This window comes from Peromyscus leucopus, chromosome 19 (genome assembly GCF_004664715.2).
Source record: "Peromyscus leucopus breed LL Stock chromosome 19, UCI_PerLeu_2.1, whole genome shotgun sequence".
NCBI lineage: Eukaryota > Metazoa > Chordata > Mammalia > Rodentia > Cricetidae > Peromyscus > Peromyscus leucopus.
The window spans coordinates 63946361-63966380 of record NC_051079.1 but is presented as its reverse complement, the minus strand read 5'-3'; the positions used below and the strand labels follow the sequence as shown (position 1 = coordinate 63966380).

The 20020-nt window shown below is 40.6% G+C and overlaps 1 protein-coding gene across 1 annotated transcript in view; it reads right to left on the bottom strand.

Moving 5' to 3' along the window:
- Positions 1-286: 286 nt before the first annotated feature.
- The window catches only part of Smad2 (SMAD family member 2), an 87915-nt gene continuing 68181 nt past the window's right edge, over positions 287-20020 (bottom strand). Inside the window, exons 6-11 of the mRNA XM_028871956.2 lie at positions 17924-17998; positions 11089-11142; positions 9396-9608; positions 7357-7494; positions 7082-7226; positions 287-4469 (exon numbers count right to left, since the gene is read on the bottom strand). Of these exons, the coding sequence (XP_028727789.1) occupies positions 4346-4469; positions 7082-7226; positions 7357-7494; positions 9396-9608; positions 11089-11142; positions 17924-17998 (749 nt within the window). The 3' untranslated portion in view covers positions 287-4345. The remainder of the gene's footprint in view (positions 4470-7081; positions 7227-7356; positions 7495-9395; positions 9609-11088; positions 11143-17923; positions 17999-20020) is intronic.

The following is a 20020-nucleotide window of genomic DNA, read 5'->3' as shown; positions in this document are numbered from 1 at the left end:
TAATAGAGGATAATGTCTATAAGCAAATGAGGAATGTCTTCACTGGGATCTGAGATTTAAACAATGTAACCACTCATCATTAAGATGACACCACTGTTAGTTTTTCTGAGGGTATATGTGTGTATACATTCATACATACATATGAAAACTTAAAAGGTTTGAGGCAGCTCTCATATATATAAGCTAGCTATACTGTCCAAGATAAAAATCTCTACTCAAGAAGTCACACAAACATGAAACCAGGTCTTATCACAGCAGCATTCATGAGATTAACTCAGTATTTTCTGGCTGCAAGTACATAAATTACATTCCAAGAAATAATCTGTCCCTCCATCTCCTCAGACAAAAGGTAGTCTGAATAAAACAATCAAGGAGACTGCAAAGAGAATGGGAACCAAGAGCAGGGATCTGTCTGCTGAGGACCACACCATCATCACCGACTGCACTAAAACTGACATTTCAGAATGCCCCCAAACAGGAATGAGACGCTGCTACCATCTAAATTATAATAAATAATACCTGAAAATTTGCTGCTCGTCAGTCACAAGGACATTTAACGGTGCAAAGTTCCAGAGCCACTTGTACGATCAGCACAGCAGACCAAGGACTGCTAGCTTCCTGCAGACATGCACAGTCCTAAGGGGAGGACGAGTGATGCGGACACACAAGAACTGCAGGTGACAGGAGGGCAGGATCGAGGGAGCCTGGGTGGAACAAGTGTGGCACACGGTGTGAAGAGACGAATGAGGAGCAGGACGTATCAGGTCACCAAAGCCTTAGGCCACCGTAAGAAAGGCCCTTGGCTGGCCCTGTGAAGAGACACTTGGGAAAGTCGTCCAGAGGGAACAAACAGGGCAAACAGGAAGGGCCATCCTAGATTGTCTCGAGGTACTTTATACCCCATTACCAGCCCAGCTACCCTCCAGCAAAAAGGACCCTTAACTCTTCCAAGTACTTAACAATCTTTGAAAAAAATGTCCTAAGGACACATGTGGGCAGCTCTTGGAAGAGGTAGGGAAACCAAATGGGCATCTGCTTTCTTTGATGTCAACTAGCAAAGCCTACTAACATGATTGCTTTCACTCTGAGCCTCAGTCTGGATGAACTGATCACAAAGGCACAACAAATGTGAAGGTAAAGAAATGAAGGGGAATCGGACAGCTTAAAAACAATCAACTAGACTAAACACTAAATTGCATATTGTTTACGATTTAAAAAAAGCCCACCCTAGATATTAAACAACTTGCAAATATATAGAATACAGATAAAAGTACAGAATTAGAAGATTAAACTCTCAAGAAAACACATGCAGATTCCTTCTGGCAAAGTGACAGGCCCTGAGGGCAACAGTAACTCCCACAGGACTAAGCCCAACTAGAGGGCCAGGACACTGTCGCAGAATCACAGTGGCTGGGAGACAACAGGCATCAGAAACTATGCGGCTGACTGACCATAGTCTACCATAGTGTAGTCAGTGTTAACTGGTGTGGCTCAGACTGTAGCAGGAAAGCATCTTTAAATCAGAGCCCAATTCAGTGGTATTCCAAAGACTGGCCTAATCCAGTTGAATTTTCTAATCTGGTTAAAAAGAATCTCAAATTACTGTGGAGCCGAGATGCTAAATAATGCAGATAACTTAAATCAAGACTAATCAACCAAGAGGGAGGTCTCAAGTATCATCCAGAACAAACCCCAGCCCTACCAAAATGGGGGGAATCAACAAAAACTAGGCCATGGTAGACAAAGTGTAATGTAAGCCCACACCATTTCACTGGGAAGCAAACATGACCACTTCACATGAGTGCTTCCACTGCGACATCCGTGCTTCACGATACCAGGACGTCTCAAGGGAAAATCCCATTCCACACTGTACAGAAAACCTAGACTTGAACCCAAACCACAGAGCTGTGTGCACTGTTGGCATCCCTCTGTCGGCATGTCTGATAACCTCCCACTACTTTCAAAGCTGTCCTCCGCACCCACAACTATCCCGACAGCCAGCACAAGTTTTACGGTCTGTGCAAACTTCCAACGAGGGGCAGTTTACAGTGCTGATCTCCATCAGGCTCAGGAGCAATGATGCTCAGGACATTTCCTCTATCACCAGATGGGCAGTAGAAACAGTGATATAATCAGTGTGCAGCAACAAGTCCAGAAGCAAACAGTAGCTCTCCATACTGGTGAATCTTTACATAAAAGAGCTGTTAAGGTGGCACTGACCTGGTTTAAGTAAGAGATTTCCACAACAAAGGTCTGAGGATTAGACTAGAGTGAGATGACCAGCAGCCTATCCCAAAGCCATGCCATCTTCAACCAATCATCAACTGAAGGTCCATTCTCATCTTTATGTTTGGGTGTGTGCAGGTATGTATAGAACTATGACGCCTGACAGTGAGTCTCCGTGAGCCTGGGCCTTTGGGTTTGATGCTGTCCTAGCAGTGCTGATCTCCCTCAGCTCTTCACTGGCTCCGTCCTTCTAGGTTAGGTGTTAGCTCAAGCATTGCTTTCCCAGATGCCTTCCCAATGTCCTACCAGAAGCATCCTGTCTACCATTCTCTAGACAATACCCTGTTTACCTCCCACACAGACACTTGAGCACAGGTTAAGTCAACTGCTATCTCAGCAAAGGCAGGAAACAGAGCTATGTTGTTCACCTTCACCCAAAGGTTAAAGTTCATGGCACATTAACAGGTGAACAATAAATATTTGAATAAAAAAAATTACTATACCAAATTTACATGAACATATACATACACACACAAATATAGGAAAATGGGAAATATCAAATAGAAAACCAAATGTTGAAAAGCATCAAAAATGATACCTGTACATACATGTGATTATGGTTTCAAAGAGTTAAGTACCAAAGATATTTGTCTGCAAAAATATGAAAATTTACAAAAAGGAGATCAGGAAGTATTTTCCATTTGTATGGAGCTGCAAACAAGAAGGAAGTCAAGACTGGACATGAATGATTGTTGTGTGTGGCAGAACAGCCGGAATCCCCTTAGTGCAGAGCAGAAAAGGTCAATGACCACATGCCAGGGTTGGTCAAGAACAGCTCAGACTGCAGGTAACTGCAGGCTAAAAATCTTGATAAACGGCTTAGCTTCCAATCATTAAAATTTTGAAATTAGGTAATAGAACATTCTATTTATAAATTACATACAATACACTTTAAAAACAGATGGCCCCTACCTACTGACCATATCTCAGTGTCACTCTATGTATTTGCAAAAGCAAGTACATTTGCCAAAGGTCCGTTTTGTAATACAATCTGGTAGTTAAGTGAGAGGAGGCAGAAGGTCAGCTGCCTTTACAGATAGATCCTTTATTATTAGACTGGCTTTGGAAGAAGGAAACACATACTGAAGTGATTCTAGAATAGCCCTGAAAATAACTATACCGCCACCTGTGCATGTTTGGAGATGACAGTTATCAACAGACCAACAGCTTACACAAGTCCATTATCATCTGCTGAAGTCTGGATCTGGGAAAAAAGACTTCCTCTCCCCAAAACCCTCACTGGACCCAGGATTAACTGCTCCAGCAGCCACCAGTGCAGCTGTTTTCCACAATGACATCATGCTCTACTGTGTTATATCAGAACAGAAATGGGATGAAGAGTCCAGAAGCTTCCAGTAAGGTTTCCTTCTAATGAAATTCAGCAGGAAATAAACACACACAGAAAGAACGATTGCTAAGATCCATTGGATACATTAAGGTCAAGGATTTCCAAGTTAATCCACTTTTCTTCCCCCAAGTTTGTTTATTTTTGGTAAAAGGCAGAAAAATTAGTTTCTACAAGGAAAATCTGCTTCTAAATGATAATTTGAAAATCTTTATATATATATATATATATTATATATTAAAAAAGACACAAAAATAATGGCGAAGTGGGGACAACAGATTAGGTACTGTGACTTTATAAAGGCTTGCCTAGACCAAGAAGCAGCATACACACACACACACCTCAGGTATGCACACTAAAAATGTATCCAAACAGCACAGTACTGCAATACTGGGTCTCCATACATTACCTGTACACATAACTACTACTGTTATTAACAACCTGTGGGACACTGTCTTATGCCCAGCAAGACATCACTAAGTCTTTAAGTCTTCTCTTCCCCCTCAGGGGAGGGCATTTCTAGACACTAATTTTCCCATCTAATATTCAAACATAGGAAACAGAATCCACAAGGTGCTTTAACTGGTGAGACCGCAAGTGCTGTTTTCACTCTGGAATTTTTGGATAGCAAAGAGTCCACGGGATCATACACAAATACTATGACAGAAGAGTTGTTACACGAAGTCTTTTGATGGACTTGACTGGTGCTGGACTTTATGACATGCTCGAGCATCGCACCGAAGGGGATCCCATCTGAGTTAATACTTTGTCCAACCACTGCAGAGGGCCATTCAGATGAAGTTCAATCCAGCAAGGAGTACTTGTTACTGTCTGCCTCCTATTTGAAAGAACACAAAAAACAATTAGGAAATGAAAAGGCTGTATATAGTAAAATCAATTCTTTAGAATAATTATTAATTTTGTATATATAATTATTAGTTTTAAAATAATTTTTACTGCTAAAATGATCTAATGAGTTTTGTCCTTTGTCAAAACCTGTATCTATTTACGTGTGGCACATGTATGCATATGTATGTGGACAAGTGCATGCAGAGGCCAGAAGGGTTGTGTGGGGGGCAGTTTGGGTTGGGTGTCCTCCCCAGTTGTTCTTTACCCTGCTCCCTTGAGTTATGGTCACTCACTGAACCTGAACCTCCCTATGCTGGCTAGAATGGCTGACCAGCAAGTTTCTAGGATCCATCTGTGCCCCAACACCATCCCATGCTGAGGTTACAGACACACAGCCATGCCTGGCTCTTCTCAGAGCTAGAGATTAGCCTCAAGTCCTTATTCTTCCATAGCAAAGGCTTTTTACCAACTGAGCTATCTCCCTAGAATTTCATCTTTTTGAAAGATTTACGAAATCATCCTTTCCTTCTGAAGTTAAATTAGTGTACTCAGGGCACACTTATGAGAGAATTTAGGTAGTACTATTAGTGAGGTTAGGAGGGGAGCCATAGACCAGAAAAGACCGCCTCAAGGAAACTGACACACCTGATCACCCTACTCCTACATCTATCAAATGAAGTCTAAGTCAAAAAAGATTCAAATTGAAAGTCTGCTGACTCAAGCTAAAGCCTTGCCACACAATGTTAAGACTTGGAGCTAACTTTTCTTTAGATACATAATGAGCAACACCCTTGTCAGCAATATCCCTCAGGCTTCTGGTTGAAAAAGCAAAATTCAAACCTTCTGGTGCTTTAACAAAGGGGCCATTGCCTATTCCCTGGATCACAGGACATCCTGCTGCTCTAGTCTTAGACATTGGATTTAGCTCTATCTTATTTTCTACAAAGTGTCAGTCAATACATTTACTTTTGCTTCTTCAATATGACATACTTCAGTCATGATAAAAGGTTATCATCAGCGCTCCAGCTGTAAACAATTCATGCCCAACAGCATTTAGGACTGGATGTCTAAGGAGCTGGAGATGACTGGGCAATTAACAGGTGTGCACCTGCTTCTTTTAGATGACTGAGTTCAGTTCCCATCACTGGCATCTGGCAACTCATAAACACCTGTAACTCTAGCTTACACTTGTAAATTCAGCTAACACCTCTATTTCACAGGCACCTGCACTCACACAAGCATAGATCCATGTATACACAAGATATATACATATAATTAAAAACACTATATATCCAAGCAGGTATATAGTGCTCTGAAACACACGGTGTCACCGCCTTACTAGATACTTGATTTTCAGCATGCTCTACGCTCTAGCCAACTTCCAAGAAGAGGCATCGGAATTTCCACGCCGAGAACTCCGGCTCTGCTGCACGGGCAGCAGGCTGGGAGGGGCAGCACACTAACACCTGCTGCCAGGGAGAGCGCCCAGTGAGACCACACAGCACACTAACACCTGCTGCCTGGGAGAGCTCACAGTGAGGCCACACAGCACACTAACACCTGCTGCCTGGGAGAGCTCACAGTGAGGCCACACAGCACACTAACACCTGCTGCCAGGGAGAGCGCACAGTGAGGCCACACAGCACACTAACATCTGCTGCCTGGGAGAGCGCACAGTGAGGCCACACAGCACACTAACACCTGCTGCCTGGGAGAGCTCACAGTGAGGCCACACAGCACACTAACACCTGCTGCCTGGGAGAGCGCCCAGTGAGACCACACAGCACACTAACACCTGCTGCCTGGGAGAGCGCACAGTGAGACCACACAGCACACTAACACCTGCTGCCTGGGAGAGCTCACAGTGAGGCCACACAGCACACTAACACCTGCTGCCTGGGAGAGCGCACAGTGAGGCCACACAGCACACTAACACCTGCTGCCTGGGAGAGCGCACAGTGAGACCACAGGCGAGGGGGGCTACTCAGCAGATCTCAACTCAACTGTCCAGTTTTATTTTTATTCTATTTCTAATCACACTGCTACTCTGCTATCAGAATTAGTTTCTCACACTGTCCTTTCCTATCTTCTGAATTCTATATGTATCTTCTAGAATATAGATCACAAGCCATTCTAATCAGAAAGAAAGCTTTCTTTGAGTACCAAGTAAAGACACCCCTGATGTTATAAAGTGACACTAACTTTTCAAATTACCCTTTTATGGTTACTTAACATTCTACATTATGTTAAAAATGCATGTTTACACACAATTTAATCATATCTTCTATAATACCAGCACAGCAATTTTCCAGTTTCTTATCTTCAGGCCTCCAACTTTCTTAACTAAGGGTCTCAGATAGCCTAGCATGCATGGCCTTGAACTCCCAGACATGTCACAGTACCTGGTTTATGTGTTTCTAAAGATTGAATCCAGCACCTCATGCACAATACACAAGTATCCTACCAACTCCTTAACCCTCTTTCTTCTATTATTTTACATAAACATCTGTTGAAAACAGATAGAAATGAACTACAGAAGATGTAAAAGGGAATACAAGTAATCACTGTGAAGAAACTAGAAACTGAGCACAGAATTCATACCGGTATTCTGCTCCCCACCCCTTCACAAAACTCATTCTTATGGTACACATTCGAGTTAGCTGATAAACGGCTTCAAAACCCTGATTCACAGACTGAGCCAGAAGAGCAGCAAATTCTTGGTTGTTGAAGATCTTCAGGTTACAGCCTAGAATTGAGAAATAGTAAAATATAAAAACACTGTGATTATTAGAAAATAATTTTCAAGAGAATTTACGTTTTAGAAAGGTCAATGAAGCGCGCTGGTGTGACAGGCCGACTTGCAGGGTGCCCCGTACCTGGTGGAATCTTGCACACTGTGGCCGGGTGCCAGCCGTACCTCTGGTTACAGTTGGGGCTCTGCACAAAGATGGCACTGTCACTCAGGCACTCGGCAAACACCTCCCCTCCTATGTAATACAAACGCACTCCCCGTCCTACAACAGAATGCACACGGTTAGTTCCAGAACACCGACCTTCCCAGTGGTCCTGAGAACCATCTAGAAGGAATTCTAGAGTATCCCAGGACCTTTTCTTACAGCCATGCTTTCCTGAATTGTAATTCTGAAATATACCACAGCATTTTCCCCAAGAACCTGTAACAATAATTTGATTTTTTTCAAAGTAATGCTCATGAAAAACATTTCAACAGTATAGAAAAAGTACACAATAGTGAGACAGTTTCGTACAAATTACCTGGGGCTTTCAAATTCGTTTAAAAATTGAGTTAATTTTGAAGAAATTAACTAATGTCTGGGAAATTTTTCCTTAAAGAGCCCACGAGGTTAAGGAAAGACTCAACAACATCACATCCACCTTGCTGCGCAAACATCTACTTTGTAATGCAATCGCAGACGGAAGTGCGGTGGCCGCAGCAGATCAGCCTGTTCTGCAGCAGGGGGAATAACCAGTGGTGCAACCTGCAAGTAGCGTGGAGAGGGTGAACGCCGCTGCCGCCCTCCTACTGTGTAAGACGCAGGCATTGTGAAACATCAACCATGCATTTAGCTATCAAGACGGGTAAGGTTCAGGCCGGACGACACACCCAGAGGGCAGTATGCCTGTGTAACAGGGCCCTAGATTAAACTCCCAACACAGGCTGGGTGGGAGGAAGAGCAATGGAGTGAAGTCAGACTTTTCAGACGATTCCCCGACCAAACAAAATGATAAACTAACAACCAAAAGTTTAAAAAATGTCACAGATAATCTAAAATTATAGTGAACTAAAATTTTGTCAGGAGACATGAATAAAGGCAGAGGAAATAACTAACTTTCTTTAAAATACAAAGGTCTAATTAAAACACAAAACAGAAAATTAAAACTATGTAGGTAAAGTCAGGGGGCTGCTCCCAGCCTTTCTCTGCAGTGGTACCTGATGTGCAAGATGACCTAATGTAACAAGATTTGAGAAGTGCACACGAAGCCAACAACACATTCCCTGGCCGCTATCATTTCCTAGAATCAACATCAACTTTTGGTAATCAACATCGTTTTTCACAGGAGGAAACGGTTAGTTAATCCAAAACAGACGAAAGGAAGCTGAAGGTAAAGAAGCGATCAGACGATGCTCAGAATCTGTAGCTCTACACTTTCTGCCTCCCTGGTTAAAACAAGATACTAAGGTTCCCGAAAAATTTGGGTATATGTGGATTATAATCATGGAAACTTATCACATTAGATTCAAAACTGAGATAAAATGTGTTCATCTTTTAAAAACTTAAAACAACAAATCTATTAATGCAAACAAGATTTATGAGAAATAACCATTTTCTAACTTAAATCAGGAAAAGTGGTGATATTTCAGTTTTCTTTACTGTGGATTCTCAGGTCCACATTTCATCTCTTCACAATCCTAGGCCATGAAGCCTCCGGGATGCCCACTCTCTGCTGTGGAGAAGCAGCAGGCCGCATCTCAGTATGACTGGGAAAGAAAGCAGTGCTGCCCTCACACAAGCGCCAAGAGGCTTCGGGAGGCTGTGGAATTTATCCTCCATTATATTCTGAAGCCCCAGATTGTATTCTGATTATACATAAAGTCACTGAGAGAAGAGGAAAAGTGAAAAAAGATCACGACTGAACACTGTCCTTTTTTTGGACTAGAAAAGACTGAGCAAGCTAGTCATTTTAGTACTTTTCATTATCAAGAGTGGCAAATTAAAAGTAAAAAAGTCAAAGACCAAAGTTTGCAGATTAAGAATCACCAAGACCCTATTCACAGATGGAGACAAAGTTGGGCTTTTTCATACAAGCTTTGATCTAATACCACATATTGTCTACATTATGAGTAAAGTGAGTTCCCCTGCCCCCGAAACACACACATAAAGAAGATCAAACATACCTATATGCCTTCTTGTCATTTCTACAGTAGCATTCCGGTTAACGTTGGAGAGCAGCCCTAAGCAGAACCTCTCTGAGTTTGATGGATCTGTAAAGCCGTCTACAGTAAGCGAGGGCTGGGATGCATGAAAGGTCTCTCCAACCCTCTGGTTTAGTTCATAATATGCTATTGAACACCAAAATGCAGGTTCCGAGTAAGTAACTGGCTGCAAATCTGAAGTAAAGGAAGAAATGTTGCATGAACAACTCAACAGGAGCACACTCCATGCCAGTAGACAGAAGTCACTGTGAGCATCTACACTGGTTTAAACAGATTAGACCAGATTTCCAGTGTTTCATATAAACTTTGTTTCCACAGATGACACCAGATACACCATTTTTAAAAATTTCCCCATCTCATAAAGTTAATTTATGTTGGATTATTTATTTTATTAGCATTCATCTAGTTCTTGTTTAAACACAAAACAAAACAACACAAAACAGAACAGGTCAGCCTGCTGTACTTGGATGCATTTTTTTTTTTTTTTTTTTTTTTTTTTTTTTTTTTTGGTTTTTCGAGACAGGTTTTCTCTGTGTAGCTTTGCGCCTTTCCTGGAACTTGCTCTGTGGACCAGGCTGGCCTCGAACTCACAGAGATCCGCCTGTCTCAGCCTCCCAGTGCTGGCCAGATTAAAGGCGTGCGCCACCACCGCCCACCCTTATCAAATGCATCAAAAAGGTAATTGTGAATAGGACAAAATATAAAGCTGAGTGAAGCTGAAAGCTACATGAGAAGAGCTCTTACAGTGAAGAGTCAAAACATTCCCTGACACTGTCTACTCTCCTACATGTTAGGAAGCAGAGTGAAGGACAAGTGTGCAAGTGAAAACAGGTAATGGCTGTAGCAGAATATTTTAAGGTGTGTCGCTTTTGCTTATGTTACATTTGTTTAACTCTGTGAAGCTGTGTTACTGTGCCTGTGTAAAACACCTGATGGTCTAATAAAGAACTGGCCAATAGCAAGGCAGGAGAAAGGTTAGGCGGGGCTGGCAGGCGGAGAAAATGACTAGCAGGAGAAATCTGGGAAGAGGGATTAGAGAGGTAGCATCAAGAAAATGAGGACTCCAGGCGCCAGCCACCCAGCTACACAGCAAGCCACAGGGTAAGAGTAAGATTCACACAAGTTAGAGAACCAGAAAAGCCCAAAGGCAAAAAGGTAAATGGGATAAGTCAAGAAAAGCTGGCTAGAAACTAAGCCAAGCTAAGGCCAGGCATTCATAATTAATTATAAGCCTCTGTGTGTAATTTTTGGGTGCCTCCCCCCAAAAGAGTCAAAAACCCCCAGCAAATGGCACCACTGGACAACTCACTAACAGAAAATGAGTATCACATGCAATTAACTTCTGTAATTTTGACTGAGAGGCATCATAAGGAAGATCACAAAAGGAAAAAAAAAATGACAATTTGTAAGACACATCCTAAATAACCATCCATCAAAACCTTGTACAACTTCATAAAGAACATAGTTTTAATGACTCAGACTGTCTCATAAACTCCTGCCAACAGAAAGGAGTACCAACACATTGTATCAATCCTTCTTACATCACTGATATAAAGCCCGATTTTTTTTTCTTTTTTGGATACATACAATAAGTAATTTCCAGAGAGGACTTTCCTTAATCCAGTGAAAACAGTAGGAAGTAACAGCAACTTACCCAAGCTGTGATTGACAGGCGAGAGAGTGGTAGGAGACAGCTCAGCTGGGGAGCCTAAATCAGAGGAAGAAAAGGACATTGACATTTCTTCAGAACTTATGATCAAGTAATAATATAATAGTTCTGACTTTTTCACCAATAATAAGTACACAGACAATTATGCCCCAAGGATTAAAAATATGTAACTTATTTTAGTTTAACCAAGGGGGCTGCAACACATGAGGTACAAAAAGTTAAGCACTGAATAACTTCTGTTTCTTTCTAGTGGCATAAACTGACTTGTATTCTCACCACCAAGGTCACCCACCCAGAGAAACCTACTACTGACAGCTTTTTGTGTATCTTTCCAGAAACATTTTATAAAATATATCAGCAAATATACTTCTGCTTTGTGTCACCCCCTTTCCATGACAAACAGTTGACAGTTCTAGACATCTGTATGAGTTATCTCATTAGAAACCATTGGTGCTGGTGTTTCTATATTGCTCTTCTACCTACCTGTATCAGTCGGCAGCCTAACATTACATCATGGTACCCTAATGACAGATGACTGTTTACTTAGGAACCTTTGATTAGTCCCAGTTTTTCTGAAAGAACTCAGTAAGTACCAATCAAAGGGTTAGTGTCTGCAATTTTGACAGATCCTGGCTAAATTATCATCCACAAAGGTTGTGCCAGCAAACATTCCCATCAACACCACCAAGGCATAACTGACAACAGATGAAAACATGGTCTGCACAAGCACAGTTTTAAGCCATAATGGTGGTGCGTGCCTGTAATCCCACCTCCCAGGAAGTGGAAGCAGAAGATCAGTTTAAGGCCAGCTTCAGCTACAGAACAAGGAGGAAACCAGCACAGATAGGCTACAAGAGACCTTGTCTTTTTATTTCATTTTGAGACAAGGTCTCAATATGTAGCTCTCGCTGTCCTGGAACTCACTATGTAGACCAGTGACTTTGAACTCACAGAGATCCACTTGCGCCTCTGCCTCCTAAGTGCTGGGATTCAAGATGTATGCCACCATGCCAGGCTGAGAGTCCCTGACTTAAATGGACATTTTCATTTATATATCTCTTAGTTTATTTCTATTTTAATTCAGTTTTGTGACGTCTGCTTTTGCTCACTCTTCTCCGGCACTGACCATTTATTGACCTGCAGGAGTTCGTGATACCCCAGTCAGGGTTGCAGAACATTGGTCATCATTTGTCATTTGTTTGGTGATTCAATTCTAATTCTGACAATGCAGCATTTACTGGGGCTCATGTCCCAGTTTAATAAAACAGCTTTGAGAATGGCTGCACTTGTCTGTATTGTGTCTAGGGTTTTCCCCCTAAGCAGGACACCTGGCTTGGATGAAGATGAAAAGATGCATCACTTATTCAGAACTTCCGCACCAATCTTGTGACAGACTCACAAGAATTAGTAAACACATGAGACAGCTCTAAGGGTCTGTGGCCAGACTTGTGGCAGTTAGGTAGATGTCATTTTCTATGCTCTGTGCTGTGGATATTGCTCTATATAAATAAAACACTGATGGCCAGTGACCAGGCAGGAAGTAGGTTGCCAGGCAGGAAGGAGAGAGGAGAATTCTGGGAAGCGGAAGGCTGAGGAGAGAGACACTGCAGCCACCTCCAGGACAAGCAGCATGTAAAGACCCTGGTAAGCCACCAGCCACGTGGCAAGGTATAGATTTATAAAAATGGGTTAATTTAAAAGAAAAGAACAGTTAGCAAGAAGCCTGCCACGGCCATACAGTTTATAAGTGATATAAGCGTCTGAGTGATTATTTTATAAGTGGATTGTGGGACTGCGGGGCTTGGGGAACCTGGAGAGAAGCCCTCCAGCAACAAATGGCAATATAAGTCTCTGTGTTTACTTGGTTGGGTCTGAGCAGCTGTGGGACTGGCGGGTGACAAAGATTTGTCCTGACTGTGGGCAAAGCAGGAAAACTCTAGCTACAGCTCTGTAACAATTTCAGTTGTTATTTTCACAGCACACTCCTTAAGAATTCAGTAGATTCTGTAAATTTCAGCTAACAAACCTGAGAGATATCTCTATTTTGTGAAGTTAACTTTTAGTATTTATTGAAATTGGCTGTACTAAATTCTATTTTCTTAGAAAAATATTCATTTTTTTTTCTGTTCTGTGTAAATATTCTAGATCTAATCCAGAAAATCCAAGGCACAAATACACCAATTGAGGGGGGCCACAGAGGAGACTACACTGTACTTGCTGTCAATGCTAAATCCTCTTACTCAATCACAGTCGGCACCAACTCCAGGAGCGGCGTCCTCTACACACTCAGGCAGTTTCAAAAGGAGCATGCTCCACATGCAGCTCCAGCTGCCAATGCACAGACTGAGCCTGGGGGAGAGCAGAGAGCAGCACTCTGCTCCATTCCCCCTACAGACAACACATACAGTAGCATGGGACACAGGTAAGCTGCAGTCACCAGACACCGCCAGACAGTGAGAATTGGCAAGCACTACTTTTTAGAAAACAATTTATTACACAATCATGTTCTTTCTTCAATTTGAAAAGAACGTTGGCAAATCACAACAGGTACAAATGAGAAAGGTCAAAATATGCTTGGAACAATGAACTGAAATCCATGGTATTTCCTGGAACAGATATAAATAACCAGAGACTGAGGAGCTGCCCAATCATTCCTATCTTTTAACATTGACAAAGCTATAAAATACTCATCAGAAGAAACCAGTAAGCTTGCTGTTTAATTCTGTCAGGAGTGACTAAAGATTTTCTTTTTAGAAAATATTGTTTTAAACAACTGGTAATTAATCAATGAATCATTCACATTATAAATGCTGCTGGAGTCTGGCTATAAGACAAGAAGTGCCTATCTGCAGCCAAAGCATCTAGAGGAATGCTCATGTATCCTTTGCTTACAAGTTCATGTATGCTTGTAGGATGAGTTTCTCAGAAAGGAAGCATTGTTTTTATAAGTGTTTTTATAAGTGTCAAGGTTCACTACCCAAATGTTGAGTCCTACCAAGAACTAATGAACTTGTATTTTTTTGCACTATCACTGTGTGGTGATATCTGCCAAATTAACAGCCTTAAGAGAACGATTCCTTTATCATTTTTTTTTAAATTTTTAAGTAGTACATTCTTATTTTCACCCACTTTCTATTAATTCCTATCTTTTCTCCTTTTTTTTGACTTCTACATTTTTAAATTTAAACCAGTTCCTAGAAATCTCATGCATGTGTAAACACTTTCCTCAGTTTGGGGATCTACTTTAGTGTATCTTTAAAGGTGATGCTAAAACTTCATTACCAAAACAAAACAAAACAACCTCAATTTCCTTTTGAGAGTATTTTTAGGGCCACAGCAACATTGAGTATCAAGTGCAAAAAGGTCTAATATATATACCTGCCACTCTATCCATGATCCCATACCCCAATGGTAGATACGCTACACTCAGTAAACATACTTAGATATGTTGTTATCAAAGTTCACAGTTTACAAGGCCCACTCTTGTGCTTATTATCTGTAGGTTTTGACAACTGTATAATACACATCCTCCATCTTTACTATCACAGAATCATCCTCACTGCCTATGGCTTTACCTACTCAATTCTTCTTTCTCTATAACCTTAAATTCTTTCCTGTTTTCAGAAGGTCTGCCTTTTCAGAATGTCAGGTGGTTGGGGTTGCACAGTATATATATGGCCTGTACAGATCATTTTTCATTTAGTATATGTCATAAGTTTAACTATATGCTGTCATTTCTTCCTCATGCTGAGTGACTTGAGACTGTCCAGACGTACCACAATTTATCAACATCTTGGTTTAATTCAAAACTTTTTAAATTATGGATCAAGTTGCTATAAGCACCCAAGGTCACTTTTTTGTGTGGAGGATTTAAGGTTTCATCACCTGAGCACCAAAGAACCACACTCAGTACTGCATGTTGAATATGTTGGTTGTACTACAGAGCCACAATTGTAAAAGAACAAAACTGATACCCAGACTACAGGAAGCAAATAGAGGACCCAGAACTAAACCCACCTAGCTTCAGCTATAGTCAGACAGAAAGACAGACAGACAGACACACACAATTAACACTACCATTAGAAAAATCACTCTGGAGACTGCAGCTCACAGAACATAGGAGATGGACTGAGAGTACAGAGAGTAGTAATAGGCTTGCCCTGCACGCACGAGACGCTAGAATTTTCTACCATGACAATCAATAAATTAATGAATAGAACTTTTTCAATCAGATAAAGAACATATATAAAATATTCAGTTAACAGTCTCCTTAATAGAGAATTATGCATGTATTCATTCTGTAATCATAAATAATACACAACTATTGTTATTTTACTTCAAAACATTGTGTGCGACATGTATGCTATGGTGCATGTATGCTATGGTGCATGTCAGAGGACAACTCTTAGTTGCTCGTCTCCTCTCACCTTCATAAGAGAAAAATTATAGGTTATTTTCTAGTTACTTAACTCCATCCTTTCATCTCAAAATTTTATATATGCTTTGAAAATGCAACATGGCCCTGGTATGGTGGTACATCTCTGTAATCCTAGCAATTTGGGAGGCTGAGGCAGGATGGTGCCTGCGAATTTGGGACTAGTGTGGTGAGTTTCAGGTCATCCTGTGAGATTATGGTCCTGTGTGACTGAGGTCCTGTCTCAAAGCTCAAAATAAAAATTAAAACGTAGAATATATTAAGTACCTACAAAGTTCACAAACTATTAAATGTTACTAATATTAGTAATTCATCCTTAAAACCTTATTAGTTTTATATTAATCAACTATAACTCATAAGTACCACAAATTGAATGGCTTAATATTAATCTCACAGGGGCCAGCAGGGCCATACTTCTACTGTAGGGACATAACTCACGTTGTTCAGCCATTCAAAATGTGGTATACATCTGTGTTGTTTCCACTTGTGAAACAAAATGTATAATGTTTAGAACACAGACATTCTTGCAAGTTTTGCGTGGACCTGTTTAAATTTTCATGGGTACAGATCTAGGAGTGAAACGAGACTACGTAGCAATCTTGTATTTAATTTTTGAAGAACCAACTTTCCTAAAATGGTTACAATAACTTACATTTTTATCAGCAATATATGAACACTTCAGTGTTTCCACAACCTCACTAACAGTTGTTACAGTCATGTTAATACAGATATCTAGGGGTGTGAAATACTGTTCCACTTGTAATGTATGATATATGATGTTCAACAACTTTATATGTTACCTACCACAGTGCAAAGATACTGTTCACTGAAGAATACATATTTGAAAAGCCAAGTATCAAGTGCATTAACATAGGTAAAGTGCTACAGGCAATGATCTTCAAATTATCATCTACTTTCTATCTGCCACTCCTACAGTCAGACATAAATACTGCTACAGCAGAGGCATCTTTCCTGGGCATCTAACACATGGAAGGAGTCAAACAGAATCCATTCAAAGCTTTCCTCTTCTCCTCCAAAATTAATCCATTTAAAAATAATTTAGATAGGTTAGAGAAGGTAGCTCAAGCCTGTAATTCAACCACTCGGAGACTATGACAAGATGATCTGAGTTAGAGGACAGCCTGGGCCACATAGTAAATTTCAGGCCAATTTGGATTACTAACTGTGGTGGTTTGAGTAAGACTGGCCCTCATGGGACTCAAATATTTGAATGCTTAGTCACCAGAGAGTGGTACTACTTAAAAGGATTAGAAGGATTAGGAGATGTGGTCTTGCTGGAGGAGGTGTGTCAATGGACACTCTCTCTGCCTATGAATCAGATTGTAGCTCTCAGCTACTGCTCCAGGACCTGCCTGCATGTAGCCAGGCTTCCTGCCATGATGCCTATGGACTAAACCTCTAAAATGGTTAAGTAAGCCCCCAATTTAATGTTTTCTTTCGTAAGAACTGCATTGGTCATGGTGTCTCTTCAGAGCCACAGAATAGTGACTAAAACACTAACTAATCCTTATGGTAAGACAGGTTGAATAAATCACACGAGACAAAGACATCAAAGCATTTTCAAGGGTACCTTACTTGGTTCCCCTGGGCTACAAGAGTTTATTATTTGACAAATAGTTTAAAGTTTTGGGGTACGTAATATTCATCACTGTATGCTAAAACAATAGTTAATTATCAGATATTAATCAAATTTAGATCAGGAACAAGGTACTTTGGGCGAATGGTTTACTATTAACTCAGAACTCACTACTAAGTTACAGAAGCACAGAAAAGCTGGTTGCCCCCCCTTCTGTTCTCAAATACACTTACTAGGATGACTGTGGTTTTTTATGAAAGGTATTTATTCAGGGGGTAATTAAAACTTTAACAGTAGTGTGGAATATTTGGGGGAAAAGGTATTGAGTACTTTCACGTTTTCACGTAATCTGGTAAGAAAACATCTATCAACTGTGCAGACTGGTGCATGTTCATTTTTATGTCAACAATGCCCACTTGACAGCTCAGATACTGTCAAGAAGGGAGGTTCGCTTTGGGGTACATTTCTCAACTTCTCTAAGTGCCAGCACATACTAATCTTCAATCAGTAGTATCCTTTTTCACACTGTGATGGGTAGCTATTGTGTGGGCATGTGTGGTGGTCAAGAGACAACTATGGGAGTTAATGCTCTCCTATTCTGTGGGTTCTGAGAATTAAACTCAGGTTGTCATGGTAGCAAACACCTTTAGGCACTGAGCCATCTTATTAGGCTCCAGAATCAAGTTTCATTCCTAAAAATTCTTGATCTGTGGTTAGTTCAATCTAGTGATATGCTGAGATCACAGAAAGCTCACTCACTGCCTGACTACTGAGACATGCACATTTACCTGTGTCCATACTTTGGTTCAACTGCTGATCACTTGTTTCTCCATCTTCACTGATGTATCCGGGTGGTGGTGTTTCTACAAAAGTTTAGAACAAATCAAATATAGCTGACTTGATTTCAGCTTTTTTTCCCCTGCTACCATATACAAGCCATGAGAAAATCAAGAAAGTATGCATGTATGTGTACACATATACATCATTATAAAAAGCAAAACTAGGTTTGCAATTGAGGCCCTAATCCATGACTTGAAGGTAAATCCCGAAAGCAAGCCTGTAACAAAACCCAGTTTTCCCGGCATATTTTCTTAAACATTATTTACCATCTGGTTCATATGCACATATTAGCCAAAAACCTAACTTCAAAGACATTAGTATTCTTAGTTTTTTTTTTTAACTAGTAGACACCACACACGGATGTTTACTTGGGAGAAGACTGATGTACCTACAGCTGGGATCTCAGATGACACTCAACTGTACCAGGCAGGATACAGTAACATGACTCAGTGTTGACCTATCCTCAACACTACCTGAAAAAGCTCCCACCACCCCTGATGGAATCTCTGACTGCTTAACAATTCTAAATGACTGAAGCAGAAAACCAGACAAAGTACCTGCTAAACATATCAAGATTCTAACACAATTTCTGAATAAAATGTTTACAATTCAGGAGGCACCTGTATAACTGAGTAAATTTCAAAGACAATAACATGCATACAATTTTATAATTTGTGATTTTAAGGGGAAAAGTTCAAAAAATTTTCAACAGTGTATCATTTTCAATTTTTAACAGTAACTCAATGCAGACACACAACATAAAAAGATTCAAGGGGAAGGATGCGTTTAATCCCAGCATTTGGGAGGCAGAGGCAGGAGGATCTCTGTAAGTTCAAGGGCAACCTGGTCTACAGAGTAAGTAAGTTTGTCTTAAAAACAAACTGTATTCTCCCAAATTCTCATTTAGAAGTCAGTATATCAAACATTTATACTGAAATTTTAAAAACAAAATATCTTCATAGATCCAAACAATAAAGAATAAAAAGAATTCATATTAATTTTAAAGATTAAAACTAAGAAAATTTAAAAAGCTGAGCTCTGCCGGTCTGGACATCAGTGTTTTTTGTGTTTGTGGTTTTTTTTTTTTTTTTTTTTTTTTTGGTTTTTCGAGACAGGGTTTCTCTGTGTAGCTTTGCGCCTTTCCTGAAACTCACTTGGTAGCCCAGGCTGGCCTTGAACTCACAGAGATCCACCTGCCTCTGCCTCCCGAGTGCTGGGATTAAAGGCGTGCGCCACCACCGTCCGGCCTGGACATCAGTGTTTTAAAGGTCTAAGATGGAAAAGTTCATTCTCTATTTCTTTATCATCCTCCATTATTATTTACCTATCAATTGATAAGCTATTAACATTAAAACAATGCTAAAAGTTCTTTTGAGGGACTGGAGTGATGGCTCAGAAGTTCAGAGCAGGTATTCTTCTTGCAAAGAACCTGAAGTTAGCTCCAGCACTGTCAGGTGACTCAACTCGGGGAAGCCAACACCCTCCCCCTTCCTGTGAGCACCTGTACTCACATGCACAAATACACATATTTATGTATAATTTAAAATAATAAAAATAAAAACTTTGAAGAAATTATTTTGAAATGGAACAGAAGTAAATTCTTGGGCTTTGCTGTCACTGGGAGCTGGAGAGCCTCAGTGTCCAGAAAAACAACTGGTGTATTTCACTTCTAATTTGCTACTCTATAAAACACTAATATCTAAATATATTTAAAGAATAAAGGGGGAAAAAAGCCCAAATCCCTTAACATTAGGCGAATAAGCATTCTGAATAATGTTGCAGGTAATTCTCAGAAAACCATGTGTGTCTCAGAAAACCATGACACACTCACATTTTAATTGTTAGCATTATGGAGTAACAACAGCTGCCACAAAGACTTTAACGCCTCACTTCATGTCGCACGTACTCACACATGCACGTACACACAAACTCCCAGTCCACTCCTAGCCACTTTCTAAGAGATACTCCCAAAAAAGGAAAGGTTTCATTTTATGATTTCTCTCTTCCCTCACCTCACTCCACTGTCCTATAATCTTTTCTCCTCT